We start from the raw sequence: 22,882 nt of genomic DNA on the forward strand, positions 1-22,882 counted from the left end.
CCTTTCTGCCTCGGAAATCCTGCTGAACCCTCGTTTCTTCAAAACGCTGTCCCTCCCCTGGCTTCCCCGTCCTGCCGGGGAGTGGGCGGATGGAAATACCTTTACGGGGGAAGGACTAAGTGCCGTGCTGCGGGACGTGGTGCTCAGCAGTCCCCCACAGCCCGGCTCTCAGCATGGAGAGCTGGGTGGGTGAGGAAGGCCCTGGGCAGGAGCAGGGGCAACACGGACGTCCTGCCTTACAGCGGGGCAGTGCCTGTGTGTGCGTTCAGCTGGGGATGTGTCCAGGCAGTAGATGAGACAAGAGCCAGGCTGTGGGACCCGTAGCCAGGCTCAGATGATACCGAGGCCAGACCTGGATGTGCAAACCCCGGATGGCTGGAGGTGACACCCGTCCTTCTGCTCCCCCACAACCCACAAAGCCTCCCGCTCTCCGAGGGATCGGCGTGCCCTGTAAGCAGTGCAGTGGGGAAGTGGCCTGAGCCGTGCTTCAAACATTCCCTTCAAGGTGGCTGGCTGGATGGTGGGCACCTTTATTTTCTGCAGTATTCCCTCTATAAAACAGAGGGAGCTGCTGTGCTTTTCTGACCGCCCGGTGGAGCGAGCTGGCGAGGGGACAGGAGGTCCTGCAGTCCCGGTGCTGGGTGCACGGTGGGCTGCAGGGGTCCCAGCCCCACGGCAGAGGTGCTGGTGGGTGCAAGCAGGAGGAGGAAGGCGAGGTAGGTCTCTGTCAAGGAGAGGACAGGTGCAATGCTGGCTTTGGAAGCAGCCAAGGTGAGTTTGCAGCCTGGGAGAGAAGGATCCAGGCCCAGGGATGCAGCTGAGTGCGCCGTGGCCTGCGATGAGGAGCCCTGCAGAAAGTCAGGAGGCTCCAGAGCCCAAGCCAAACAGCACTGGTGCTGCCCCCGGGGCACTGGCACCTGAGGTTTGGGCCAGGGCCTGCTGCCGAGGCCCTTTTTGGGCAGCAGCCGGAGGAGGTACGGGGCAGAGCAGGGTCCCCAGGAGGAGGCGAGCAGCAGCGCAGGCCCTGGGACATGTGCTCGTGTGCCGGAATGGCTCCGTCTTCCTCTGCCAAAGAAGCAGCCAACTGCGCCGAGGGTGCTCGCAGCACCCCCATCTCCTGTTCCCCCACCCTCTTAGCCAGGCCCTGCTCCATAAGGAAGCAATTATTTTGTGCCCCCATGAGCCCCTCCCCGAGCCTGCGCAGGACACTTGCGCTCGGTATGGAAATGCGACAGATTTTCCATATTCCGCTTTGCCCCGTGATGTTAAAAACGTACGTGACAGCCTCTTCCAAATGCTGCAGACTTGGCTGGCACTCAAGCAGTAACAGGCTGTGTGACACCAGGGGCATGAAATATTGTCCCAATAGCCAGGGAGAAAAAACGAGATGTTAGAGTGCAGTGTGTTTCCGGCCCCGTTGTCGTGAGCCATCCCGTACCCGATGTGAGAGATCTTTCAAAGCTGGCCAAATGTTGTCATCTCTGAATACCATTTTAAATATTCATCCAGACTATTTTCAACATCTGTGCCCGGCATGTTATGAAAAGGCAACAAGGGACGTTATGGAAACCAGATCGCTTTATTCCCATATGGAGCGGGAAGGGGCAGAAGCCACGAAGGGTTCTGCGATGGGGCCGCCGGTCCCGTGCCCCCGCTGGGCGCAGCGGGGGGCAGCCCCTGCCCACCGAGGGCTCTCCCGGCAGCGTGTGACGGAGCGAGCGGCACGGCAGGAATGTGCGAGGGGGCTCGGGGGCTGGGATGGGATTAGGGCCACGGAAAGCAACCAGCTGAGTGGTGGCAGGGGTTAACCAACAGGGCAGCGTCAAGGCAGCTTTTTGCTCCTGCAAGGCTGTGGACCTCCTGGATCCATCGTGTCGGGAGAGGAGGAGATCTCTGTTGGGAAGCCCTCACCCGGCAGTGCAACAAACTGAGCGTGGCAGCGAGATGGGCTCAGCTCCATGGTGTGTGGACACTGCTGTGCGTAAAGCTCGCCGCTGGGGAGAGCGGCGGCTCTGCTCGGGGCTGTCGGGGAGCGGGGCTGGCTCAGGGCACCCCAGGGAGGCTGCGGTGCTTTGCACAGCCCCGTCCCGTCCTCCCAGGGGGAAGCTACCAGAGCAGGAGCGGGTGACGCGTCCGAGCATCCCGTCTTTGACAACTTCACGCACACGTCTGAGCGGCCTCGCCACGGTTTGGTTCTGGGTGGATTTCTCTTTTTGTTTTCGATAACCTAGGAAATCTGGGCTCCGTTTCACCCTTTTGTAATGTCAGGCCGAAGTTAATTCAAGCCAGGCCAGATGCTGACCACAGGTATGCCAGTGTAAATTTGAATGGAGTCGCTTACGTCTTGTTTGGCCTGGTCTGAATGGAGCTGCTTCTGTCTGATGCCAGAGGGGCTGAGGTCAGAATCTGGCCCATCCTTTCCTGCATGCAGTGTAATTTGTATGCGTCTCCTGGCACCGCTGGAGTATCATATGGCTTGTGTAATGCTCTCTCCGGCCTGCCAGAGTGCATTGCAATATCTATCACCGTGAGTGCCTGCCTCGGGAACACGCCGCCTCGTAATTGCCCACGAGTCGCACATACTTTGCGGAGCAGAGGCCGAAAGCCCGAGGGGCCGCGCAGAGCGCCCGGCTCCACGAGCGAGAGCAGATGTGGGCACCCACACATTTACAGCCTCCTGATGCTGAACTTAGACATGGACGGAGAAGGGGCTCGGAAGGGAACACGGGGACCTCTACAGTGCTGTGAGGGCCGCTCAGGAGCCTTCGGCCGTGTCTGGTGCGGGCTGGGAGCGCGACGGCTCCGCCGCTGCCACCCCAGCGCCCGCGTCCCCGGCCTCTCCCCTGCGCCACACGCTCGCCTCCGCCTCGTTCCTTCCTGCCGGAAAGCCGAGCTCAGTCCCAGCGCCTTGGCTGCGTGGGGTTTTTCCTTTCATTTTAAATATTTCTCGGTTGTGTTTTCAGCCCAGCGACACATGGAACGATTTATCCGTGTCCAGAGCCCGGTTTGGTCCTGACGCATTCCTCTCGTTGGGAGGGCCCAAAGCCCCCCAGCTGGCACCGGCTCGGCGGGTGGGCACGGAGGGGTGGGCGAGGAGCCCGGGGGCCTGGCGGCTCCCCTGGCTGTGGGGTTGGGGCAGCCCCTCCGTAGGGCTGCCCCACAGCCAGGGACTGGGGATGCTGTCGTCAGCAGGGGCTTATAACGAGGTGGCAAAGCACAAGTGCTGGTAGCAGCTCCATCCCGTTTAAGGGACGCGCCCTGGTGGTTTGTGCCCATTTACAGCTTTCCTGAGTGCTGTCTGAGCACATCAGTTGTCCACTCTGCAGGCACCTGAGCCAGGCAGCTCAGCTTTGTCGGGGCTTTGCCCAGGCCAGCACAGCTCTGGGATGAGCTGGCCATGTGGGTTGGCCCTATCTGAATCCTTTGGATCAAGTCCCCACATCCTCATGTAGCTGGATCCCCCTCATCTGCTCGGGTTCCTTGGAAGGTGTCTCCTGCCCTCCTTCCCCCTGCTCCGTGGCCGTGTCCCACCACAGGGATGCTTTCAGTGCTGCCACCCAGGATCACCCCCCATGTGGGATGAAGCTGCACCTGGGAGGGACCGAGCATCCCCTGACCAAACCAAGGCTCACGCTCTCCCCAGGAGGGCCAGCTGAGCCCAGCACCGTGCTCGTGGCCCACGGGGACAGCCCAGCTGCTCCCCCCTGCCCAGCAGGGCCATGCAGAAGGGATCCCCATCCCCTGCCCTTCCACCTCCACGACAGCAAGTGCCCTCCCTCGCTGAAGCCACATTTTTCAGCGCATGACTCAGGCCTCCAACGCAGCCCCGAGGGGATTTGCGAGGGACACGCTGTGACCCGCTGCGGTGGCCGGGCTGCAGCGTGCGGCCGGCCATCACTCGGGCCGCTCGCAGCTTCCCCCGTTGCTTTAATTGGAGAAGGCTGTTCTAGTGCCGCAAAGGTCCCGGGATCAAATCTGACTAATAACCCCTTTCCCTCCCCTCCCCGTGCTGTTCCACTTAATCCCGTAATTACCTCCGCAAAGCTGCCGCTGCCCTGCGCTGCTCCGCGCTGACCCTGGGCCTGGGGCAGGCACCGGGGTCGGGGTTTTGGGGAGGTTTGCTCCTCCTGTCCTGGCTCACCTGCTGCACCTGCCTTGGGGTGTTAGGTCTTTCAAACAGGACTGATAGGCACTGAGAGCTCATGTCTGCACCCGAACACAGCACGGCTGGTGGCGTGGTGCCTCCCAGGGGGGTGGCAGGGTGGCAGCAGCACCCTAGGGAGCCCCTGGCAGGGCTGGGGTGGCAGCGAGCTGCCGCCAGCGCCTCCGGAGGCAGCTGCTCCGGGGAGAAAGGGTGCGGAGGTGCTGTGCGTAGTAGCTAATTTTTAAAGCGCAAAGCACTTCTGAGTGTTAAGGCATCGGGACTTCCTTCCAAACCGCACGGCTATTAGCATTCCCCAAACAGAGAAGTGAGGAAATCGCCCACCTCAAAAATGCAGCCGCTGCTGGGGAGGAGCGCGGCGGCGGCAGCTGGGGTGGCGGCCGCTTCCTCGGGGAGGGCGAGCCCTGCGCCGCTGCGCTCCTGCCAGCACACGGCAGTGGCCCTGAGCTGGTGGCCACTGGCCACGGCCTTGCTGTCACAGCCCGGCTGGAAGATGCCAGGGCACCCTGACCCTCAGGGCACCCTTGTCTTGGGGTCTGGAGTCGGATACTGTGGATCCGGCGCGGGGTCATTGGTGCTGCTGACGTGCCTGGGGCTGGCTCAGCGCCTACTCCCTCGCTCAGGGAGCGGTGTCTCCACTTGGTTCGGACTGGAGGCACTGAAGATGGGGACTGGAAGGGGGGCAGGTGGGGCTGGGAGAGAAATACCCACCGCCGGGCCTCCCTGGCAGCTTGCCGGCAGCCCAGGGGTCACGCTGAATATGCATAAAAGGGAGCAGATTGCAGCTGCCCTCCTCTCCGATACGGAGGTGAGGCCTGCGGAGACCACCGGCCCCGGCTCCCTTTCAGCAGGATAATGGGGTGAGCTGTGCACGGAGCGTGTGTGTGCATGTGTGTGGTCTCGAGGATGATAATGATTTCCATTCACGCGGTGCCTCCGCAGCGCCGACACGCCACTCGGCAAACGCCGGAGCCTTGGCTCCCGAGCGGCTCCTCCCCAGCAGAGCCCCAAAATTTGGGCACCAAACCACGGAGCACGGGAGGGAAAGCCTCTCTCCATGGGTGTCGGAGGCAGGGAGGCAGTGCAGGGTGATCTCCCGTCCCCGATGCGCCCCAAAGGCAGAGCTAACCCAGCCCTGAGGCTGAGCGCCTCCGCCTCGTCCCCTGGCTGCCGTCGGGTGCGGGGGCGCAGGACGGGAGGGGAAGGGGGCCCGGCCCCCGCCGGCAGCAGCAGAGCCGTGTCCGTGGCTGGCCTCCTCCCAGCAGCAGCCTTTGGGTTCATTCCCACAGCTTCTGCTGCCGGATCCCAGCCGACAGCGTGCTTATTACACGCTGGAGGTTTGGGTGGTTTCTCAGCATTTTCAGGCTGCATCCGGGGGCGCCGAGCAGGATGCGGCTGCGGGTGGAGGAGACGTCCCTGGGCAGGGTCTGGAGGGTGCCCTGGGCAGCTGGATGCACCTCCTGGCTGCTGGGGCGCCGTCACCACCAGGGCTTTCTGCTCTCTGCCCCCTGCTCCGAGCTTTTCCCGCAGGGTGTCCCTCTGTAACACCAAGCTGTTAAGTTTGCAGGGGGGAATAGTTGGTTTTGAACCTCCGGGGGAGTTCTGGTCTTTATTCCCTGATTGCAAAGGTATTTTTGTGGAAGCCTGGGCACACAATGGTGCTCACCTGCCATGCGTGGTGCAAACCTGGCTAAAGGCAGTGAGGCGCTGGCAGTGCCACCCCTGCTCCGTTTCTGTCCCTGCTGTGTGCAGGTCCTCGGTCTCCTGGTGTCACCACTCCCCGGACCCTGCTCACCGGGCACTGCAGGTGTGCTGCGGGCTGCAGGGATGCCCCCTGGACAGGAGCTGCTGGTGGATAGCACTGGGTCGGGGTGCTGGCACTGGGTCGTGTTCTCATCGCAGTCTGCCCGGGGAGGAGAGGGTTTGGGGTGAGAGGCGTATCCCCCGGCTGCAGCGCGGTGCAGCAGTGCTTGCAGCACACCGGGTGGCACAGTGCGTCCACTGCAGTGACAGCCACGTCCCTGCTGCCCACGGGAACCTGCCTTTGGGCATGGTCTTGGGCATGGTTTAAGAATCACCTTTCGGGTGACCTCTGCTCCCACAGCACTCGCCCACATTCAGTTTTGGAGCAGGGGGTTCCCCGTACCCTGGGCACCCCGGGGACAGTATCCCTTGTCCTGCACTCTGCTGGGTGCCTGGCCACCGAGCACAGAGGATGCGGCTGCTGGGGAGATGCAGGCCACGAAGGCAGCTGCTGATTTTCAGCAGCAGAAACCTCCCCTGCCAGCAGCAGCGGGGGGAGCAGAGCGCAGGGCTGGCTGTGCCGGGGAGGTTTCAGGGGTGCCATTGCCTTCCCTGCTCCCTCTGGCCAGCTCGGAGCTGAGCACTGGGCACTGGCAGCCGGGCAGGGCAGGGAAGAGGATCCCCCGTTAGCAGTTTGGCACAACACAGACCCCCAGGCCCTGCAGTGCTGTGCTGAGGGGTGCAGGGGCTGGGTTTTTGGGGGATGAGGGGTGTCTTCCGTGCCACGGAGAGGGCAGTTCCTGTGGGGCAGAGGCAGCAAGAGTGACCTCTTGCTGGTGGGAAAGCTGTGGATGCATGGCGGTGTGATTTGGAGGGCTACTGGCTCGTAAACCTCTCGGGGTCAGAGGTAAGAGAGACGCCTGATGCTGCAGGGTCACAGGAAGGCAAAGAGGTGTAGGGTTGTGGCCTCGGCCAGCTGTGACAGAGTCGCGGGGCTAATTCCCATCTCCATGGTCCTGCTGTCGGAGTCGATCTCCTTCAGCTTGGGGGCATCACCTTGTGCATTCAGGGCCGTGCATGAAAGCCTGATAGCCACAGGCAGGTGTGAACATCCCCGCCCTGCCTGAGACCCAGGAGGTGTTCCTACAGGAAAGGTCTGGAAACTGGTGTTGTCCTCCTCATTCTGGTGCTGTAAATACGGCACCACGAGCTAACCACCTCCCCAGGTGCTCCGTGGGTTGGCACAGGGTGGGAATGGGCACAAGTCGAGGGGCCTGGGTGTCAGGCACATCCCCAGCCCCCTGCACCGGGTTGCGATTCACTCTGTGTGCTCTCGTCCCAGGGAGGAGCCGCTCCCCTGGCCCCGGGAGGATGGAGGTCCTGCAGCTCCTGCGCCTGCTCCTCACCACCAGCATGCTGCGCCTCTCCCAGGCGGTGAATCCGTTCGTGGCCCAGCAGACCCCCCCGGACCCCTGCTACGACGAGAGTGGAGCTCCTCGCCGCTGCATCCCCGAGTTCGTCAACGCAGCCTTCGGGAAGGAGGTGCACGCCTCTAGCACCTGCGGGAAGCCCCCGACGCGGCACTGCAACGCCTCCGACCCCCGCAAAGCCCACCCGCCCGCCTACCTGACCGACCTCAACACCGCCTCCAACATGACGTGCTGGCGCTCGGAGACCCTGCACCACTCGCCCCACAACGTCACCCTCACCCTCTCCCTCGGCAAGAAGTTCGAGGTGGTCTACGTCAGCCTCCAGTTCTGCTCGCCCCGGCCCGAGTCCACCGCTATCTTCAAGTCCATGGACTACGGCAAGACGTGGGTGCCCTACCAGTACTACTCCTCCCAGTGCCGCAAGATCTACGGCAAGCCCAGCAAAGCCACCGTCACCAAGCAGAACGAGCAGGAGGCCCTCTGCACCGACGGCCTCACCGACCTCTACCCGCTCACCGGGGGGCTCATCGCCTTCAGCACCCTGGACGGGCGGCCCTCCGCCCAGGACTTCGACAGCAGCCCCGTGCTGCAGGACTGGGTGACGGCCACCGACATCAGGGTGGTTTTCAGCCGCCCCCACCAGTTCCGGGAGCTGGGGGGGCGCGAGGCTGGCGAGGAGGAGGGGGGCACCGGCGCGGCCCCCTACTACTACGCGGTGGGCGAGCTGCAGGTCGGCGGGCGCTGCAAGTGCAACGGGCACGCCTCGCGCTGCGTCAAGGACAAGGAGCAGAAGCTGGTGTGCGACTGCAAGCACAACACGGAGGGGCCCGAGTGTGACCGCTGCAAGCCCTTCCACTACGACCGGCCCTGGCAGCGGGCCAGCGCCCGTGAGGCCAACGAGTGTCTGGGTAAGTGACCCCCACCATCGCCGTCGCCGCCGCGCTGCGCCCCCCTTCCCCGGCACTGGGACCCCTGAGCACGCAAGGGATGTGGCCGTGGGGCTGAGCATGAGTGCCTGGCACGGGTTTGAGCCTCTGCTTCCTCTGCTCTGCTGCTTGGCTCCCAAACCCTCCAAAGGCACCACGGTGGTTTTTTGGCACACTGGCACACACGGGGACCGTGCAGCGCGCCGAGCCGTGTCCGCAAGGGGTGTTTGCCTTGGGCAGCGAGCTGCTCGTCCCCAGGGGAAGCACGGAGGTCACCTGCATTGGGCTGGGAGCAGGCAGCAGCTGGGTTTCTCCACCCAGCAGGGGTTAAGGAAATGTCTGAGCTACCCCATTTCAGCCTGTTAGCCCTCTCGCTCGGTCTGGCACGGTGCAGTGCGCAGTGGTTTTAGCTCATCTCTCCTTAAAAAGGTTTATGTGAGTCAAAGGCACTTGTAATCTACGGAAACTTTTCAGAAGTATTGAACCCACATTGTTTTCCTGCCCCACTCTCGAATCTTGTTCTATAGGATTTCTGTGGAGGCTTTTGCCTTTTGTCCTGATCTGTGCAGGGTGAGGGATGCCAGAGCCCTGCAAAGCTCTGGGAGAGGGGGAACAACCTCTCGCTCTGCCTGGACCAGAGCCCAGGTCCCAGGGGGTGGCAGGAGGATGGAGACAAGGGAAGCCATACCATCAATCAGCCCCTGAAAGGCTCACTGGATGTGCCAGAGGTCAGAGGGACTTGTTAGTATTTGTGATCGATGTCTTGTTGAGATCCCAGCTGTCGGCTTAAATATATCTGTGTTGCAGAGGATTTCTTCTGAGAATGGCTAAAAAGGCAGTCGATGCAAATGAAGTGTCCGAGCTGATGCTTTAAAAACACCTCATGCCCTGTGGGAATGTGTCAGCTCCGGCGCTTCCCCATTTGTCTCAGAAATATGAGTTTTGGAGCAAAAATTGGAAACCGCCTCTGCTCCGCACCCTGCTCCCAGTGCCTGTAGGTGTGGTTGGGGATGGCTCAGGTGGGGGCCAAAAGCAGGACCCCAGCCCCAACCCCAATGTCCAGAGTTGTGGGATCCCAGGGGACATCGTCGGCACCGTGTCCTCTGTTTGAGTGACGCAGCCGAGCAGAGGAGGCTCTGCCAGCTCCGGGGGGGTTAAACTGGAGCAGACCCCGGCCTGAGACCCGGGGTTAGGATCTGGGGCTGGGGGAGTGCTAGAGAAGCTCCCGGCCATCCTTGGCCAGGGCAGGGGGTCCCGTGTGAGGCCTTGCTCCTGCACATCCCGGCTGCAGCCCTCCCCGCCCCCAGCCAGGTCACCGTTTTGGCAGATGGGGCTGAAAAGATAATCGAAGGAGAGAAAAGAAAGGCAGGGAGGAGGTGGGGGCGCAGAGCGGTCCCTTCAAGACACCCTGACAAGCCCCACACACAAAGGCCCGTAGCCAAGCTGCGTGTGAAAGTGTTTTTTCCTGTTGATTCGATCCCCTTCTTTCTCCCTTTCCCCTCTCGGGCTTTGTGCCCTCTCTGAAGGGACCTGAAAGAGCTTCTCCATCACACGCCTCCGAAGGGCTTAGCGGCTGAAAGCTGGATTAGCTCCCCGAGCCTTCCCCTCTGTGCCTTTCAACAATGACATCTCCCCAGCCAGCACGAACAGACGCAGCAATTAGCACCAATTAAAAGGAGAGGCCGCCCGGGAAGTTCCCTTTGCTCGGCCCAGACCGCGGGGTTTCTGACTCCGTCCCGCGCCCCAGCCCCGCGGTGCCGAAGGTTGCGCCTGGCTGAGGAGGGGACGAGGAGGAGGAGGACGAGGAGGAGGAGGAGGAGGAGGAGGAGGAAGGTGCGCCTGGAGCCTGGCAGCCCCAAGCCAGCAGAGGGGCAGGGGTGGAGGGCTGTGTGCCCGGGAACCTCTGGTTGCTCTGGGCTGGGGACGAGCAGCCGTCCTGCTCCACGCTGTGGTGCTGGGGTGGCCACGCACGCCTCTGGGGCTGGGGACAAAAAAAAGAACCCCTCCCTGCTTTCCTGGGAGTTTGCACAGAGGCTGACGTAGCCCCTGGTTTTGGAGGAGGATGGAGGCCTAGGCAGGTGGCTGCTTGTTTTGGGGAAGCCCGCGGGGTTCCCGTGGGTTGTGCTTTCCTTATTTCGTGGGAATTTCTGCTGGTGGCTGGCGCGGGGAAGTGCGGAGGAGGAGCGGTCCTCGCAGCCTGAGATCTGGGCAGTGCCCCACGGGGGGACTGTGGTGTTGGTGGGGAGAGGGGTGCCGCCGTGCCGCGTGGTTTCAGGGGGTGCCTGGTGTGGAATAATTCTGCAAAAGGGCAGGTGGCAGCAGGGGCACTGACATCCAGAGCCCCCAGGTGATGCATCGGCGTTACTCTGGTAGAGCTGCGCCACCTCCCCCTGCTCCTGGTCCCCGCTGCCACCAGGAGCCCAGTCCCCTGGTCAGGAGGCTGTCCCCAAGGCAGGGGGGAGCCGATTAGTGCAAGGCAGCCACTGGAAGTAATTGATCCACTCGCTGGTAATGCTGGAGCTCTTGTTCCCATTGTCAGTGCCGCGGCACAAAGGGGAAACCTTGCTCCACGAGCAGGATCCACCCCACGGAGCACAGGGACAATGCTCGGGGCTCACTTTGATCCGGGGCTCCGTGGGAAGGGGCTGCCCAGGCCTGGGAGCACCTCGCTCCTTTTGCTTCTGGCCAGGCAGCAGTGTGGCTGGGGGATGAGGGCATCAGTCCGGGATGTCCGTGCCCCAAAAATGCCAGTCTCCAAAGTGGTGGTGGAATTTGCAGGCTCCCTGATGCTTCACCCATTTCCTCTGCCCCCTTCCTGGGTATATTTCCTTTCTTGCTTTTATCTCAGTGCTCCCGATGCGAAATCCCCTAATAAATCCCCTTTTTAAGGGGATCCTGGCCTGGGCTGTTTCTCACTGGTGCCACAAGCAGGGACGAGGTGTCCGGCTGTGGTGCAGGGGATCAGCACTCGTGTACCCTGCTCCTGGGACGGGGTGGCTCAGCCTCATCCCCTCCCTGCTCTGGGATTCCTCCTCTCCTCCTGTTTCCTGGCAGCCCAGCCACAAGCCCCTGATCCCCCTCCCCGAGCCCTTTCCCCCGCTGCTTCTCCCAGCCCCAGCCCTATCCCCAGCCCTGTCCCCAGCCCCATGGGGTGGGCTCTTCCCTGCCTGCATGTGGGCAGTGGGAGTGCAGAGGGGCTCCCCTGGCCCCGATCCCCGTCCCGGGGGCGAGGTGCAGCCTTGCCTCCCGGCTGGGCGCCCCTCCAGCCAAAGCAGGGGCGTAGCTCGAATCCGCTGCGGGTTGGCAGCGGCGGCCGGTCTAGGGTTTCGCTGAGCCAGCTCCGTGAACTAATTATTCCCAGGGAGCTCGTGGGGGCGGCCGGCCCCCTCCTGCCCCCCAGCACCAGCACCCACCACGCGCCTGCTGCCCGTGCTGTGCCCCCCGGCCCCGTTCCCAGCCCCGCGCCCCCCACCCCGGGCTCCGCTCTCGGCTCCCGCTGGGGAGAGGAGGAGGTGGAGGGGAGGCTGGGGCCCGGGCAGAGGTTCAAAACCATCAAAAGGAGGACAGGAGGCTGCTCTATTGCAAGGTGTTGGCGTTTAATTAGTCTATTATTGCAAATTATTAGATCTTGTGATTGTTTAATTGATCATATGATTGTTTAATTGGGCATACTGTACAAGGGCGGAAGCGAACTACCACGTAATTAGCCCCAAACTGTGCAATTAAAATCTTATTAATACCCCAAACAGCAGGGAACATTCAAGCCTTTAATTAGTGATTAACAGGAGACAGACAGAGCTTGCGACCGAGTCAGCGCTGAGGAACAGCACAAGTTTTTAGCCGAGCATGGGGGGCACCCGTCTGCTCCGACCGGTGCTGGGTGCTCTGTGCTGTGCCCCCCTCCCCATCCTGGCATGGCCAAGCCCAGCCAAATCTCCATACTGAGCCCCCCCCCATAACCCCTGCCACCCCCGAGCCCTCAGGGCAGCTCCTGGTGGCCCCCCTTGCCAAGTGGTGGCCCTGGGGCTGGTGGGGACATGCCAGCGGGGCGGCCGGGCAGCAAGCCAGCCCCTGGCTGTGCCAGCCACGACACAGAAAGGCCGGGCCAGTTACTCCATCACCAATTAAACGGGCAGAGAGGGACCCGTGACGAGAGAGTGGCGAATCATTTACCCGACCTTCCTCCTCTGCCACCCCTCACATCCTCTCCGCTTCCCCGGAGGGTGCGGGGAGCTGGCGGGGGCACAGCCCTAACCTTGCGTGGTGGGGAGCAGAGCTGCCACCCGACTGCGCTTCCTTCCTGGAGTGCAGCAAGGCAAGAACGAGGCCCCTTTACCCCCAGAACTGCTCCTCTGCACACCACATCCCTGGTGCAGCCCCATCCCTGGAGCAGCCACATCCCTGGAGCAGCCACATCCCTGGCGCAGCCGCATCCCTGGCGCAGCCGCATCCCCACCACGCCAGCAGCACCCCCACCACCCAGCTTCTTTCTGCTTTCTTCAGCATCCAGCCACGTGTGAGAACTTGCTTCACAAAGTCTCCGTTTCCCACCAGCACTGGGGAAAAAAAGCGACCTCAAAAGGCACAAACCCCAAAAGGCACCTTCCGCCTTGCCCAAGCATCGCTTTTGTGCCTGCCGTGTGATTTTTACACTCATCTCGTAACTCGGGGGAGCCGAGGTTTGAGCGTGCAGGGCTGTGCCGAGGCCGGGAGCGGGCTTTTGCCCAACTCCTTTAAGCCTCCAAGAGGGCTCCCAGGCTGGGGTTTGCTGCACGGTCTCCGGCCGGGCGAGCGGGGTGGGGGGCGAGGCGGCCGGCGGCCGTTTGATCTGCACGGGCTGAAGCTCTCAGCGTGCTCCCGGCGGTGTGGTGGGCAGGCGGCCCCGGGGGGGGTGAGCGGGGGAAACTTCACACAAACGACAAGCAGGCCCAGCAGTTAAATCTGGGCTGACATGTTAATGAATTTCACAGTACGCCTGGAAAAACTCTCACCCAGCCTCAATTTACCAGCGCGGGGAGGGGGCTGGGGGCGGGCGCCACGTTTCGCTGAAGGAAATCTTGTTCCCATTATCTTTTTGTGAGAGTGTTAAACAGGAACTGGCACTGCTTTTCCTTTTTATCTCACACACGTGGAATCGGGCGGGGGGGTGTGGGGGGGGTTCTTCATGGTTCCTGTGGCTAATGAAAGAAATAACGTGTGTGTGTGTGTGTGTGTGTGTGTGTGTGTTCACATCAGCGCGCTCGTGGGGGCGGGGGGGAGGCACGTGCAAGCATCTGGGCATGCACATTTGTGCGTGTGCAAATGTGCAAATGTGCACGTGTGAGCATGCAAACTCATGCACATGCTCGTGCTGCAAGCGTGGATGTGTGCACACGTGAGAGAACGTGCCCACATTTGCGTGTGCGCACACGTGCACGTGAGTGTGTGTGCGCCTGTGCTCGTGCACACCTGTATGCGTGTGCCCGTGCGTGTCACTGTGTGGGATCCTGTGTGTGTTTTTGTGTGTGCACGCAGGGCAGAGCCCTAACAAAAGGCAGCCTGGGGGCTCTGCTGCTGGTGCTGGGGCTGGCACCCGGCACTGCTCCGTGCTGGGCCGCAGCAGCACGGCACGAGGAGGGTGGTCTGGTGGCTGGGCTCGGGCTGCTGGGGAGGGGCTGGCCCCAAACAGGGACAGAAAGAGGGGCCAGCGGGGCTGCAGGTGCCCAGCTGGTGCTGCTGGACACCCTCTTTCCTGTGGCACCCCTCCCTCCGTCCCACCTTCAGCCGAGTCTCCCCCGTGTGCCGTCCTTACACGTGCCCCATCTCCGCGCTGACCTCCCAGCCCCGGCCCCATGGGGCTCTGGATGCTGCACATCTGGACGGCACATTGGGGCCGGCTGTGCCGAGCCCTGCCTGCCCTGCTCCCCACCTCTGCGGCCCAGCTGGGGACCAGCGGGGGCCCGCAGCCCAACTGGTGGGCTCCGACGTTTTGGTCAGCCCCGCCGCCCCCTCCTCGCCAGGGATTTGGGCTCTGTTGGCTCCTCCTGCCTGGCAGCACCTCTGCCTCACCCTCCCCTTCCCTTGCAGCCTGCAACTGCAACCTGCACGCGCGGCGCTGCCGCTTCAACATGGAGCTGTACAAGCTGTCGGGGAGGAAGAGCGGAGGGGTCTGCCTCAACTGCCGGCACAACACCGCGGGGCGCCACTGCCACTACTGCAAGGAGGGCTTCTACCGCGACCTCAGCAAGTCCATCACGGACCGCAAGGCCTGCAAAGGTGAGCCAGGACCTCTCCGCCTCCCCCAGGGCACCGGGGAGGGAATGGCTGTGAGCCGAGCATCTCTGCAGGCTCCCAGAACCGCAAGGGATGGGGAGGATGGCCTGCAGGAGCAGGCAGCTCGGGGGAGCCCCCGACGCCGTGGGGGTCTGGCCTCTTGGCCCTGTGGTGACTGCGGGCACAGCCACCGGTGGTCGGTGTTGGAGAGATGCTGAACTGGGCAGGTGCTGGAGGAGGCGTGCTGGGATTTGCTGGGATTTGGTCTCTGACTCCAAGACTCCCAGCGTAGTAGACATGTGTGGATGCCTTCAGGCTGTTTCACTAAAGGATTTGCAGTGCTTCCTCACCTTCGGATGGTCGGGGTGATGCTGGTGGTGATTTCCAGCTCCCTGCTGCTCTGCACCGATGGGCAGGGCAGCTTGTCCCAGAGCCAGCCCGGAGCCAGAGAGATGCAGCCTGGCCTCACAGATCCTGGCCAGTGCCAAACCCAAACCTCTCCTCTCCCATCTGGCCTGCCTTATCTCTCTGTCCATCCTCTTTCCTCTGCGGAGCCTCCAAACAATGGTTTCACCAGAGACCGTAAGATGACAAAACACCTTGACCGTCCCCCCGGCCCGCTGGCACGCAGGCTGACACGCTGGCCCCGCCAGCAGGCTCTGCCACGGCTTCTGTGAGGCCAGGAACTAACCCCTGATCCCTTTTTTTTTTCCAGCTGAGATTGCAAGTATCTCCCGGAAGGGAGTGCAGCTTCCCCTCTGGCACCAGCACCGTGCCGTGCAGATAGCAGTGGAAGCTGCCTCCCTGCGTGTGCTGGGGACAGGGAGGGTGTCACGGGGACGGGGCCTTCCCGGGCTTATGAAGCACCCTCAGAGCAGGCGAGCACTGTCTGTGTGTATTTATGTAGGGCCTACATGGCTGCTGGAGCTGGTGTTGGGCAGCAACCTTGTGGAAGTGAAGAATTTGGTTCCCAGGGCTCCCCTCAAGTGGCAGCCAGGTCCCAAAGCCACGCCAGGTGCCAGCATCCTCCAGGGAACAGTGGGAGAGAGGAAGAGGAGGAGACAGGGCAAGCTGCACACCCCGAGGCTCTGTGCCACCCCAACACAGGTTGCGCCCTGCTCCTGGGGAGCACTGGGCACGCTGGGGACAGCCCCCAATTTTCTCGCTGCCAGCAGTGTCCCATTATTCCAGAAATTCAGCTCCCTTGCAGAAAAGTCGTGGCACTCACCGAAGCCGTGACTCTGAGCGGCTGCGGGACGAGACGGATGGCAGCAGGCCCAGCTCCTGCTTCAGCACCATCACCCTTTCCCTCGGGATTTCCCCCCTGCCAGCGCTGCGCTCAGCACCCCCTGTCCCTGGGGGTGCCCCCCACATCCCCAGGCGAGCGATCTCCGTGCGCAGGAGCAGCCAGGCAGGCGGCAAGCCTGTCAGCCTGTGGTTTCGTGGAAAAGCCCTGAGTCATTTCCTCCGGAGGGGCAGAGAGGGGGCTGCCTGAACCAGAGCCGCGGCGAAGCCCCCCCTCAGCCCGGCACACGTGCGCACTCCTCGCAGCTGGGCTGTGGATGGGGCTGCTTTTGCTCCTGCTCGGTACCAGGCCCTGCAGCCCCTGTGGCAGCAAGAGGAGCTTTGGGCACCCAGGATGGGGAGACCAGGATTTCAGCGTGGGGCTGCTCAAGTACCAGGGCTTTGGGGAAGGCATGGTTCACCCCAATGGGCAGCAGGGCACCAGGGTGGCGGTGCTGCCTCTGCCACACCTCACTGAGCATCCTTTGTGGGCTGGAATGGTCCTCCCCACCAAAGGAAGGGTTTTGGCCTCCCTGGTGTCAGTCTCCTTCCAGTTTTCTACCATAATTGCCTGATAAAATCCCAAGTAAAGTGGAAGCCTTGCAGGCTTTTCCCTCACTGTTGGGGCTGGGGTCCCCAGCACCACCCTCTCCTGTGCACTGAGCTCCCGTTTTCTGTTCCAGCCAGGGAAGAGAGCACTTACAGAAAAAAAAAAAAAAAAAGAAAAAAGAAAAAAAAATAGTTAAAGAAGCAGGATTTGGCTAGATGCTGGAGACAGGAAGGCAGCTGAGCACAGCCCAGCCTTGGTGTGTGGGTGTGAGAGCTGGGTGCAGGTTTGTGGAGCGCTTCCCCCCGGTCTGCCCATAGCCTCCCATAGAGGCTGTCCCGTGCCAGGGCTGCAGGGGAATGCCCCACTCCTCCTGCAGTGCTTGGAGCTGGGGGAAGTGCCCTCCAGCCAGGGGGATGCAGGAGTACACAGGTGCACAAGGGCTCTGAGTGCCCAACCACTTTATGGCCGCAGTAACCAAGCCGCAGGAGGAGGTTGATGCATTTCTTCCCCTGGCTGAGGCCTGGGCATTGCCGTGTCCAGGCATCACCCAGGGGAGAGCGGTACCCAGCCTCGCCCAGCCAGCAAGCAAAGCTTTGCAGAGGACTGGGGGGGCTGCGGCAGGGCCCCCCTTGCAGAGAAAACCCCTCCCGTGGGTCCTGTGCCAAGCCAGAGGCAGGCTTCTGCCAGCCGAGGCCGTGCGTGCCGCTTCCTGAGGGCTGGCAGGGCTTGCGAGTGGTTTTGAAATGCTGCAGAGGCTCAGCCCAGCCAGATGAACATGTGCACAAAGCCTGTCCCCCGCTACGGGGCATATGTTGAGGAGGATCTTGCAGTAGAGCAGTGCCCTGGCTCCGTAGAGCCAGCTCCTGGCTCTACCCCAAGGATCCAAGTTAATAATAAAATCCTTCATGCTTCTGTTCCTCCGACTGTCCCTCCCCTGCAAGGCAGAGAACATTTTCCCCCTTTCCTCGTGCTAATGCAGGAGTGGATTGTTGTGGATCAGGAGCTCCTTGGCACAGATCCTGTATCCTCCGGGGTCTGCCAGCCCCGCGCAGTGGAGCTGCGACAGGATGGTTTGGGCTCATTTTTGCCAAAGATGCGTTGTGTACCTGCAGCTCAAGGTAGCCATCCTTCTGCGAAGGAAAGGGAGAGAAGGAAAAACAAGGAGATCAGATCTGGAAAGCACACACAGAGCTGGAGGCTGCGAGGAGGCTGTTCCTTGCAGCCCAGAGCTTTGAGCAAAGGTCTCCACATGCACTGCCGTGCTGGTCCAGGGCAGCAGCTGAGCAACCCAGCGAAAGAAAACATTGGAATGAAGCTCAGCTCATATTCAGGTCTTGAAATGCTAGCCCAGGGACCAGTAACCATTATAATAGATTTCAACAAACCCAAACGGTTTTGTTAAATAACTGTCCAAACCGTTTGTCTCTGCTAGGATGCAACGTCTGCCCAGGTTTTGAAGATGGGCACAAAAACATTCAGCTTTCAGATTTCACACCCCTGCACCCCCCGCAGCACACAAGTGGAGCTCTTGGCCTCTGGCCAGCAAGCTGGGGGTGAGCAGGGGCGAGCATCGCTCCGGCCACCAGCCGCCAGCAGCCAGCCTCACTGCTGGGTGCCGCGACGCAGAAAAGCTGGGAGGATGGAAAACGCAGAACCTGCAGGATTAATCCAGCGGTGGTAATTGAAAAGTCAAATAAAGAATGGCTGTGCATTAATCCCCGTAATTTAAACAAAGCTGTAAAATGTGAGCTTTCTCCAATGAAAACCGGTGAAGCAGCAGCAGCTAAGCCTTAAGAAGCAAAAATACCCGCAATATTAGGTGCAAGACATGCTTTCTGGCAAATAGAGCTCAATGACTTAAGCCCCAGGCTAGTGACTCCCTCCGCCATTCAATACCATGGGCTGGATCCTGGCACCCAGCACGGTCCGTGCGTGGGCAGCAGGCACAAAGCCAGCAGCACTGGATGGGGACAGGGCTGCCCCATAGCTGGAAGCAGCAGTCAGCCCTCATGGGACCACGGGAAGTGGTGGGGTGGGGGCACAGCAAGGGCCAGAGCCTGGGCTTGTCCGGCAAAACTCATCTCCCAAAGGAATCTTCTGGGACAGAGCCGTCTCCTGTGGTCATGGGATGCACGAAGCTGGCTTGATTGCTGATCCAGGTAAAAGGCCAAGTCATCGGAAGCCTCCTCACAGCACGAGGAGGATCCCACTAGATGAATTGGATCCTGATTGAGCTGAGATTTATGGATGTACTTAAACTTTACACCGGGAATACACTGCCGAAGCCGGGGAGATTATCCACAACGTGTGAAGCTAAGCACTTACATAAATCCTTGCTGGACACATGCCTTGAGCCGTAAATTTTCTAGGGCACGGACCGTCTCTCTCTGTGTGCACGGCAGAACCGTACTGCCTGCGGCAGAGCCCACGCTCACCTGGCAGCCACGGCCCTTCTCGGGCAGCAGGGCTGTGCCAGGTGCTGGTGAGAGAAGCCGGCGCCCCACGCCCAGCCTCGCTGACAGATATTCAAGCCTTTGCTGGCTGAAGAGAGACAAAGTGGTGGCCGTTCTCCAGGAGCAGCCACACCTGCCAGCTCGTCAAGGGCACCTGCGTCCTCCGAGACCCCGCAGAGCCAGCACGGAGGAACCTGCAGGCTGTGTGCGAGCAAGGGAGAGCCGCCAAGCACCACAGCCTGGCCCCAGCACTTTGCTGCTGGCTTTGCATCTCACCCCGCGGGGCTGGAGCAGGCTGACAAGGTGTCTGCCCCAGAGCTGGACAAGCCCGCGGCACCCGTGGAGGTGCTGGTGGCTCTGGCTGCCCCGGCAGGAGCCCAGGCTGTGGCTGAAGAAAGGCCCTGTGTTCCCCACGCCACGCCGAGGCCCTCTCGCTCGCTGCCATTTGTTATCACAGCTGAGCCCCCAAAATATCCTTGTCAGAAACACGTCCGTTTCCAGCCCCAGCCAGGATCTGATAAGAAGCGCGGCATCTGGTCCCCATTAGAGGCCGCTTGCTCTGGTTTCTCACCGTGCAGGAGAAGCCCGGGGAGCCGTGCCGCGGTGCTGTGACCGGCCCCATCTGGTGAAAATTAGGGAAACGATAACATCGAGGGGCTGCAGGGGCAGGCGGGGGGGAGATGTTTTTGTTTTGCTTTGGAATCACGTTCAACTCTTACACTGATGGAGGCCAAGATAACCTCCTCCAGCTCATAGCCAGGCCCAGCCCTGGGCTGGCAGATGGGAGTTCCTCTCCCGACTGAGTGTTGTCTTCTCCTTCCCACATCGCTCCTCGTGGGCAAGCCCTGGTGGGTCTGTCATCCAGTTTATGAGCCTGTGGTGTGACAATGAGCCACCTCAGATCCATCCTGAGGGTGGAAAATGAGCTTCCACCCGGGTCAGGTGTGGCTTGTCCCCTGGAGAGGCTGTGGTGGAAAGTCATAGGGACAGCGTCCTCCAGCAAACAGTTTGGGCTCCTCCAGAAGACAGGGCAGGTGTTGGGGCTCATGAGCTTGGGAAGCATTGAGAAGACCCACTTCAGACCATCCTGGCACCAAAACAAGGCCCAAGGCTGTGCAGAAACTCCAAGCTGCTTCAGCTCCATGGGGGAGCAGCTCGGAGGGCCTCACCCCCATGGGCTCTCCCCAGAGCTCAGCCCTGCACCACTGTCCATGGGGGCTGGAGGCCAAGCTGGGGACCCCTTGCCCTCCTACTGCCTCCCCCGTGCTGCCTCTGTTCCCTGCCCACCCTGCTCAGCAGAGGCAGGGAGGCTGCTTGGGCCCCGGTGGCTGCCCAAGGGGACCACGGCTGAGCCCTGGGCTTGTGCCACTCGTTGCCTCCCATGTAACCAAAGCCTCTCCTCCTTCTTTCCACCCAGCCTGCGACTGCCACCCAGTCGGTGCTGCCGGCAAGACCTGCAACCAGACGACGGGGCAGTGCCCGTGCAAGGACGGCGTGACCGGCCTCACCTGCAACCGCTGCGCCAAGGGCTTCCAGCAGAGCCGCTCGCCCGTGGCCCCCTGCATCAGTGAGTCCCCCATCGGGCTGGGGTGCCGGCCGAGGCAGGGTGGCCGGATCCATCCCCTGGGGTTTGTGCTTTCCACCTGCACACACGGCTGGGCATGGTCAGGTCCTGAATGTGCTGAAGCCACCGTAAAAGCACTTCAAAAAGCACTTCAGTGGATCTGCTTCTACCCCAAAGGGCAGAGGAACGGTGTCCCTCCCTGCAGCACCCACTAGCACTGTTGGAGGTGGCAGCAGGGGTTAAACTATCCGTCCCCTCCACAGCAGCATTTCAAGGCTCTTGGGGTTGCAGTGTCAGTGTCTCAACTTGTCCCAATTTATTAAGCTTGGTTTGGGTATCTCCAGGGTTTTTTTATGGCCTGTGATATTCAGGCCAGGCTCACCCAATCTGTTGTTTCTCTTAGCGAGCTCCCTGGAGGTGACCCACCAAATCCCCTCTGCACCATGTTTGTGGGTGGCTTTTGCCTGCATTTCGTCCCCAGAGCCCTCCCTGGATCCAGACAGACCCAAAGTCCCTCGGCAAAGTGGCCAGGGCTGGAAGGCCCCATGCAGGGCAGGTCCCACCCAGGGGCACTGACAAGAGGGGCTGCCCTGGTCTGGGCTGGGAGGGGGCAGCTGCCCTGGGTTAGTCCCCCAGGGCTGGGGACCCCTTTCTTTAAGACATCTTCCCCTTTTCTTTTCCAGAGATCCCTGCCATCAACCCAACCTCCCTGGTCACCAGCACAGAGGCGCCTGCGGGTAAGTGCTCTGCACACCCTGGCCCCAGCCCTTCCCAGGGACATCCCCCTCTGCCCCCTCTCCTCCCTCCAGACACCCAGCAAGAGTGCCAAGACAGCTCTCCAAACCCACTGTGCCAGCCACCAGCTTGCCTTTAGTGAAAAAATTGGAGATCCTGTGGTTTTCTAGAAAGGGACCAGCTGACCTGCCAGGGCTTTCTCAGGGAAGGGGTTTCTGTGTCCCTTCTGGGAAGGGAAAGGGCTACGAAGATGACCAGGGGACTGGAGCAGCTGTCGCATGAGGACAGGCTGAGAGCTGGGCCTGTTTAGCCCAGGAAAGAGAAGACTGAGGGGGGACCTCATCAGTGTGTATAAATATCTGAGGGCAGGGTGTTGAGAGGATGCCCATGGAGTGGCCGTGGGCTGGCTCAGGAGCCCCATGCCAGGCACGGGCTGCCGATCTCCCCAGGGATGTGGTGACATGGGACATGCTCTGTCGAGGCACGGAGAAGCTGTCCAGGTCTGAGCTGGAATAATGGGGTTTTCTCCCCTTCCCCATTACGCCCTGCACAGCCCAGCCATCCCCCCCATCACCCTGGCATATCTGCTCCTTGGGTGGTGAGCAGCAGGGCTGTGCCTGGCTCCTGCAGGGACCAGGAGGTGCACCCAGGACGTTTGGGGTCTCCTCAGCACTCAGCCCCCACAGAAAGGCCAGGGGCAGGGACCGGCATTTCTCTTTCCTTTCCTCTGGTTTTGGCATGGAGGCTGGAGGGAAGTGAAGTCAAGGCTGTTCTCTGGCTTCTTTTGCTTTTTGGCCATGGTGATCCTGACTGGGAGCTGGGAACACTGGAGAAGGGGCTTTGGAAAAAGGAAATTGGAGGGGATTTGGACAGTTTTATTGCAAGCAGAGAGTGACAATTAGAGCAGAGTTAATCAAGGTGACTCCCCTCCAGTGCTGTATAAGTAGGAATATTCTTAGAATTGTCTCTGATATTTCCAGCTGCATAAAAATAAATGCCACTTGAGAGCGACCCTGGTATTTACTTTGTTTTAGCAGAGCAGCTCTGCATTAAACAGCCTGTAGGTTTATCTGTGGCTCTGTTGTTTTAAGATTTCTACCTTCTAGCTCAAATATCCTTAATGCAAAGGAGCTCGCTTAGCCCCCAACCTTCTCCAGGGACCCACCCTGGGTCCTGCAGGACCTGCTGAGGGGGATCAGACCCAGACAGGGGCTGTCCAGAGCAATGCACCCAACACCCTGTACCCTGCCCGCTGCCCACACCCCCCTGCTCTGCTCCCCCCAGGAGCCCCGGAGCCCTCTCCCCTCCCATGCTCAGCAGCAGGTGTGCCAGGCTACAGCCGCCCGCAGGAACAGGGGGGCATTGTTCGGGGCTGCTGCTGCTCAGGTGCTTCCCCCCCACCGGCTGCTGGCCCCGCTCGCATCTGGGCTTTGCGCTGGCGTCGTCGTCCCATCCCCTGCATCGCATTCCCCGGGCCCTCGCAGCCGCTGAGGTCCGGCTTTGATCCCTGCCCAAGCGCAGACTCGCTCAGCAGCAAAACGTCCTGTGTCCATTTCTTGTAATTTTTTATTGTTATTATTCTAAAATATTTTCCACTTAGAGAAAAAAATAAAAAAATAAAAATCTCGTTCCCCGTTAGCAGAATTAACAAAACTAGTGGAGCGCAAAACAGGTCTTTAAAGGAATTCAAAGTCAGCAGTAAAAGATTTGTAGCCGTAACACCTAATTAAGTTACATCTCTCTTAAAACAAAATATTCCTTCTTTTTTCAAGGCGAGGCGAAG

The 22,882-nt window shown here is 61.0% G+C and overlaps 1 protein-coding gene across 1 annotated transcript in view; it reads left to right on the plus strand.

Annotated features, from left to right (window-relative positions):
• NTN3 (netrin 3) overlaps positions 1-22,882 on the plus strand; it is a 28,550-nt gene that overhangs the window by 791 nt on the left and 4,877 nt on the right. Inside the window, exons 2-5 of the mRNA XM_082772867.1 lie at positions 7,248-8,243; positions 14,328-14,516; positions 20,218-20,367; positions 21,048-21,101. Coding sequence (XP_082628993.1) covers positions 7,277-8,243; positions 14,328-14,516; positions 20,218-20,367; positions 21,048-21,101 — 1,360 coding nt within the window. The 5' untranslated portion in view covers positions 7,248-7,276. The remainder of the gene's footprint in view (positions 1-7,247; positions 8,244-14,327; positions 14,517-20,217; positions 20,368-21,047; positions 21,102-22,882) is intronic.

Source organism: Aythya marila, assembly GCF_965140915.1.
Source record: "Aythya marila genome assembly, chromosome: 15".
In the NCBI taxonomy this organism is placed as follows: Eukaryota; Metazoa; Chordata; class Aves; order Anseriformes; family Anatidae; genus Aythya; species Aythya marila.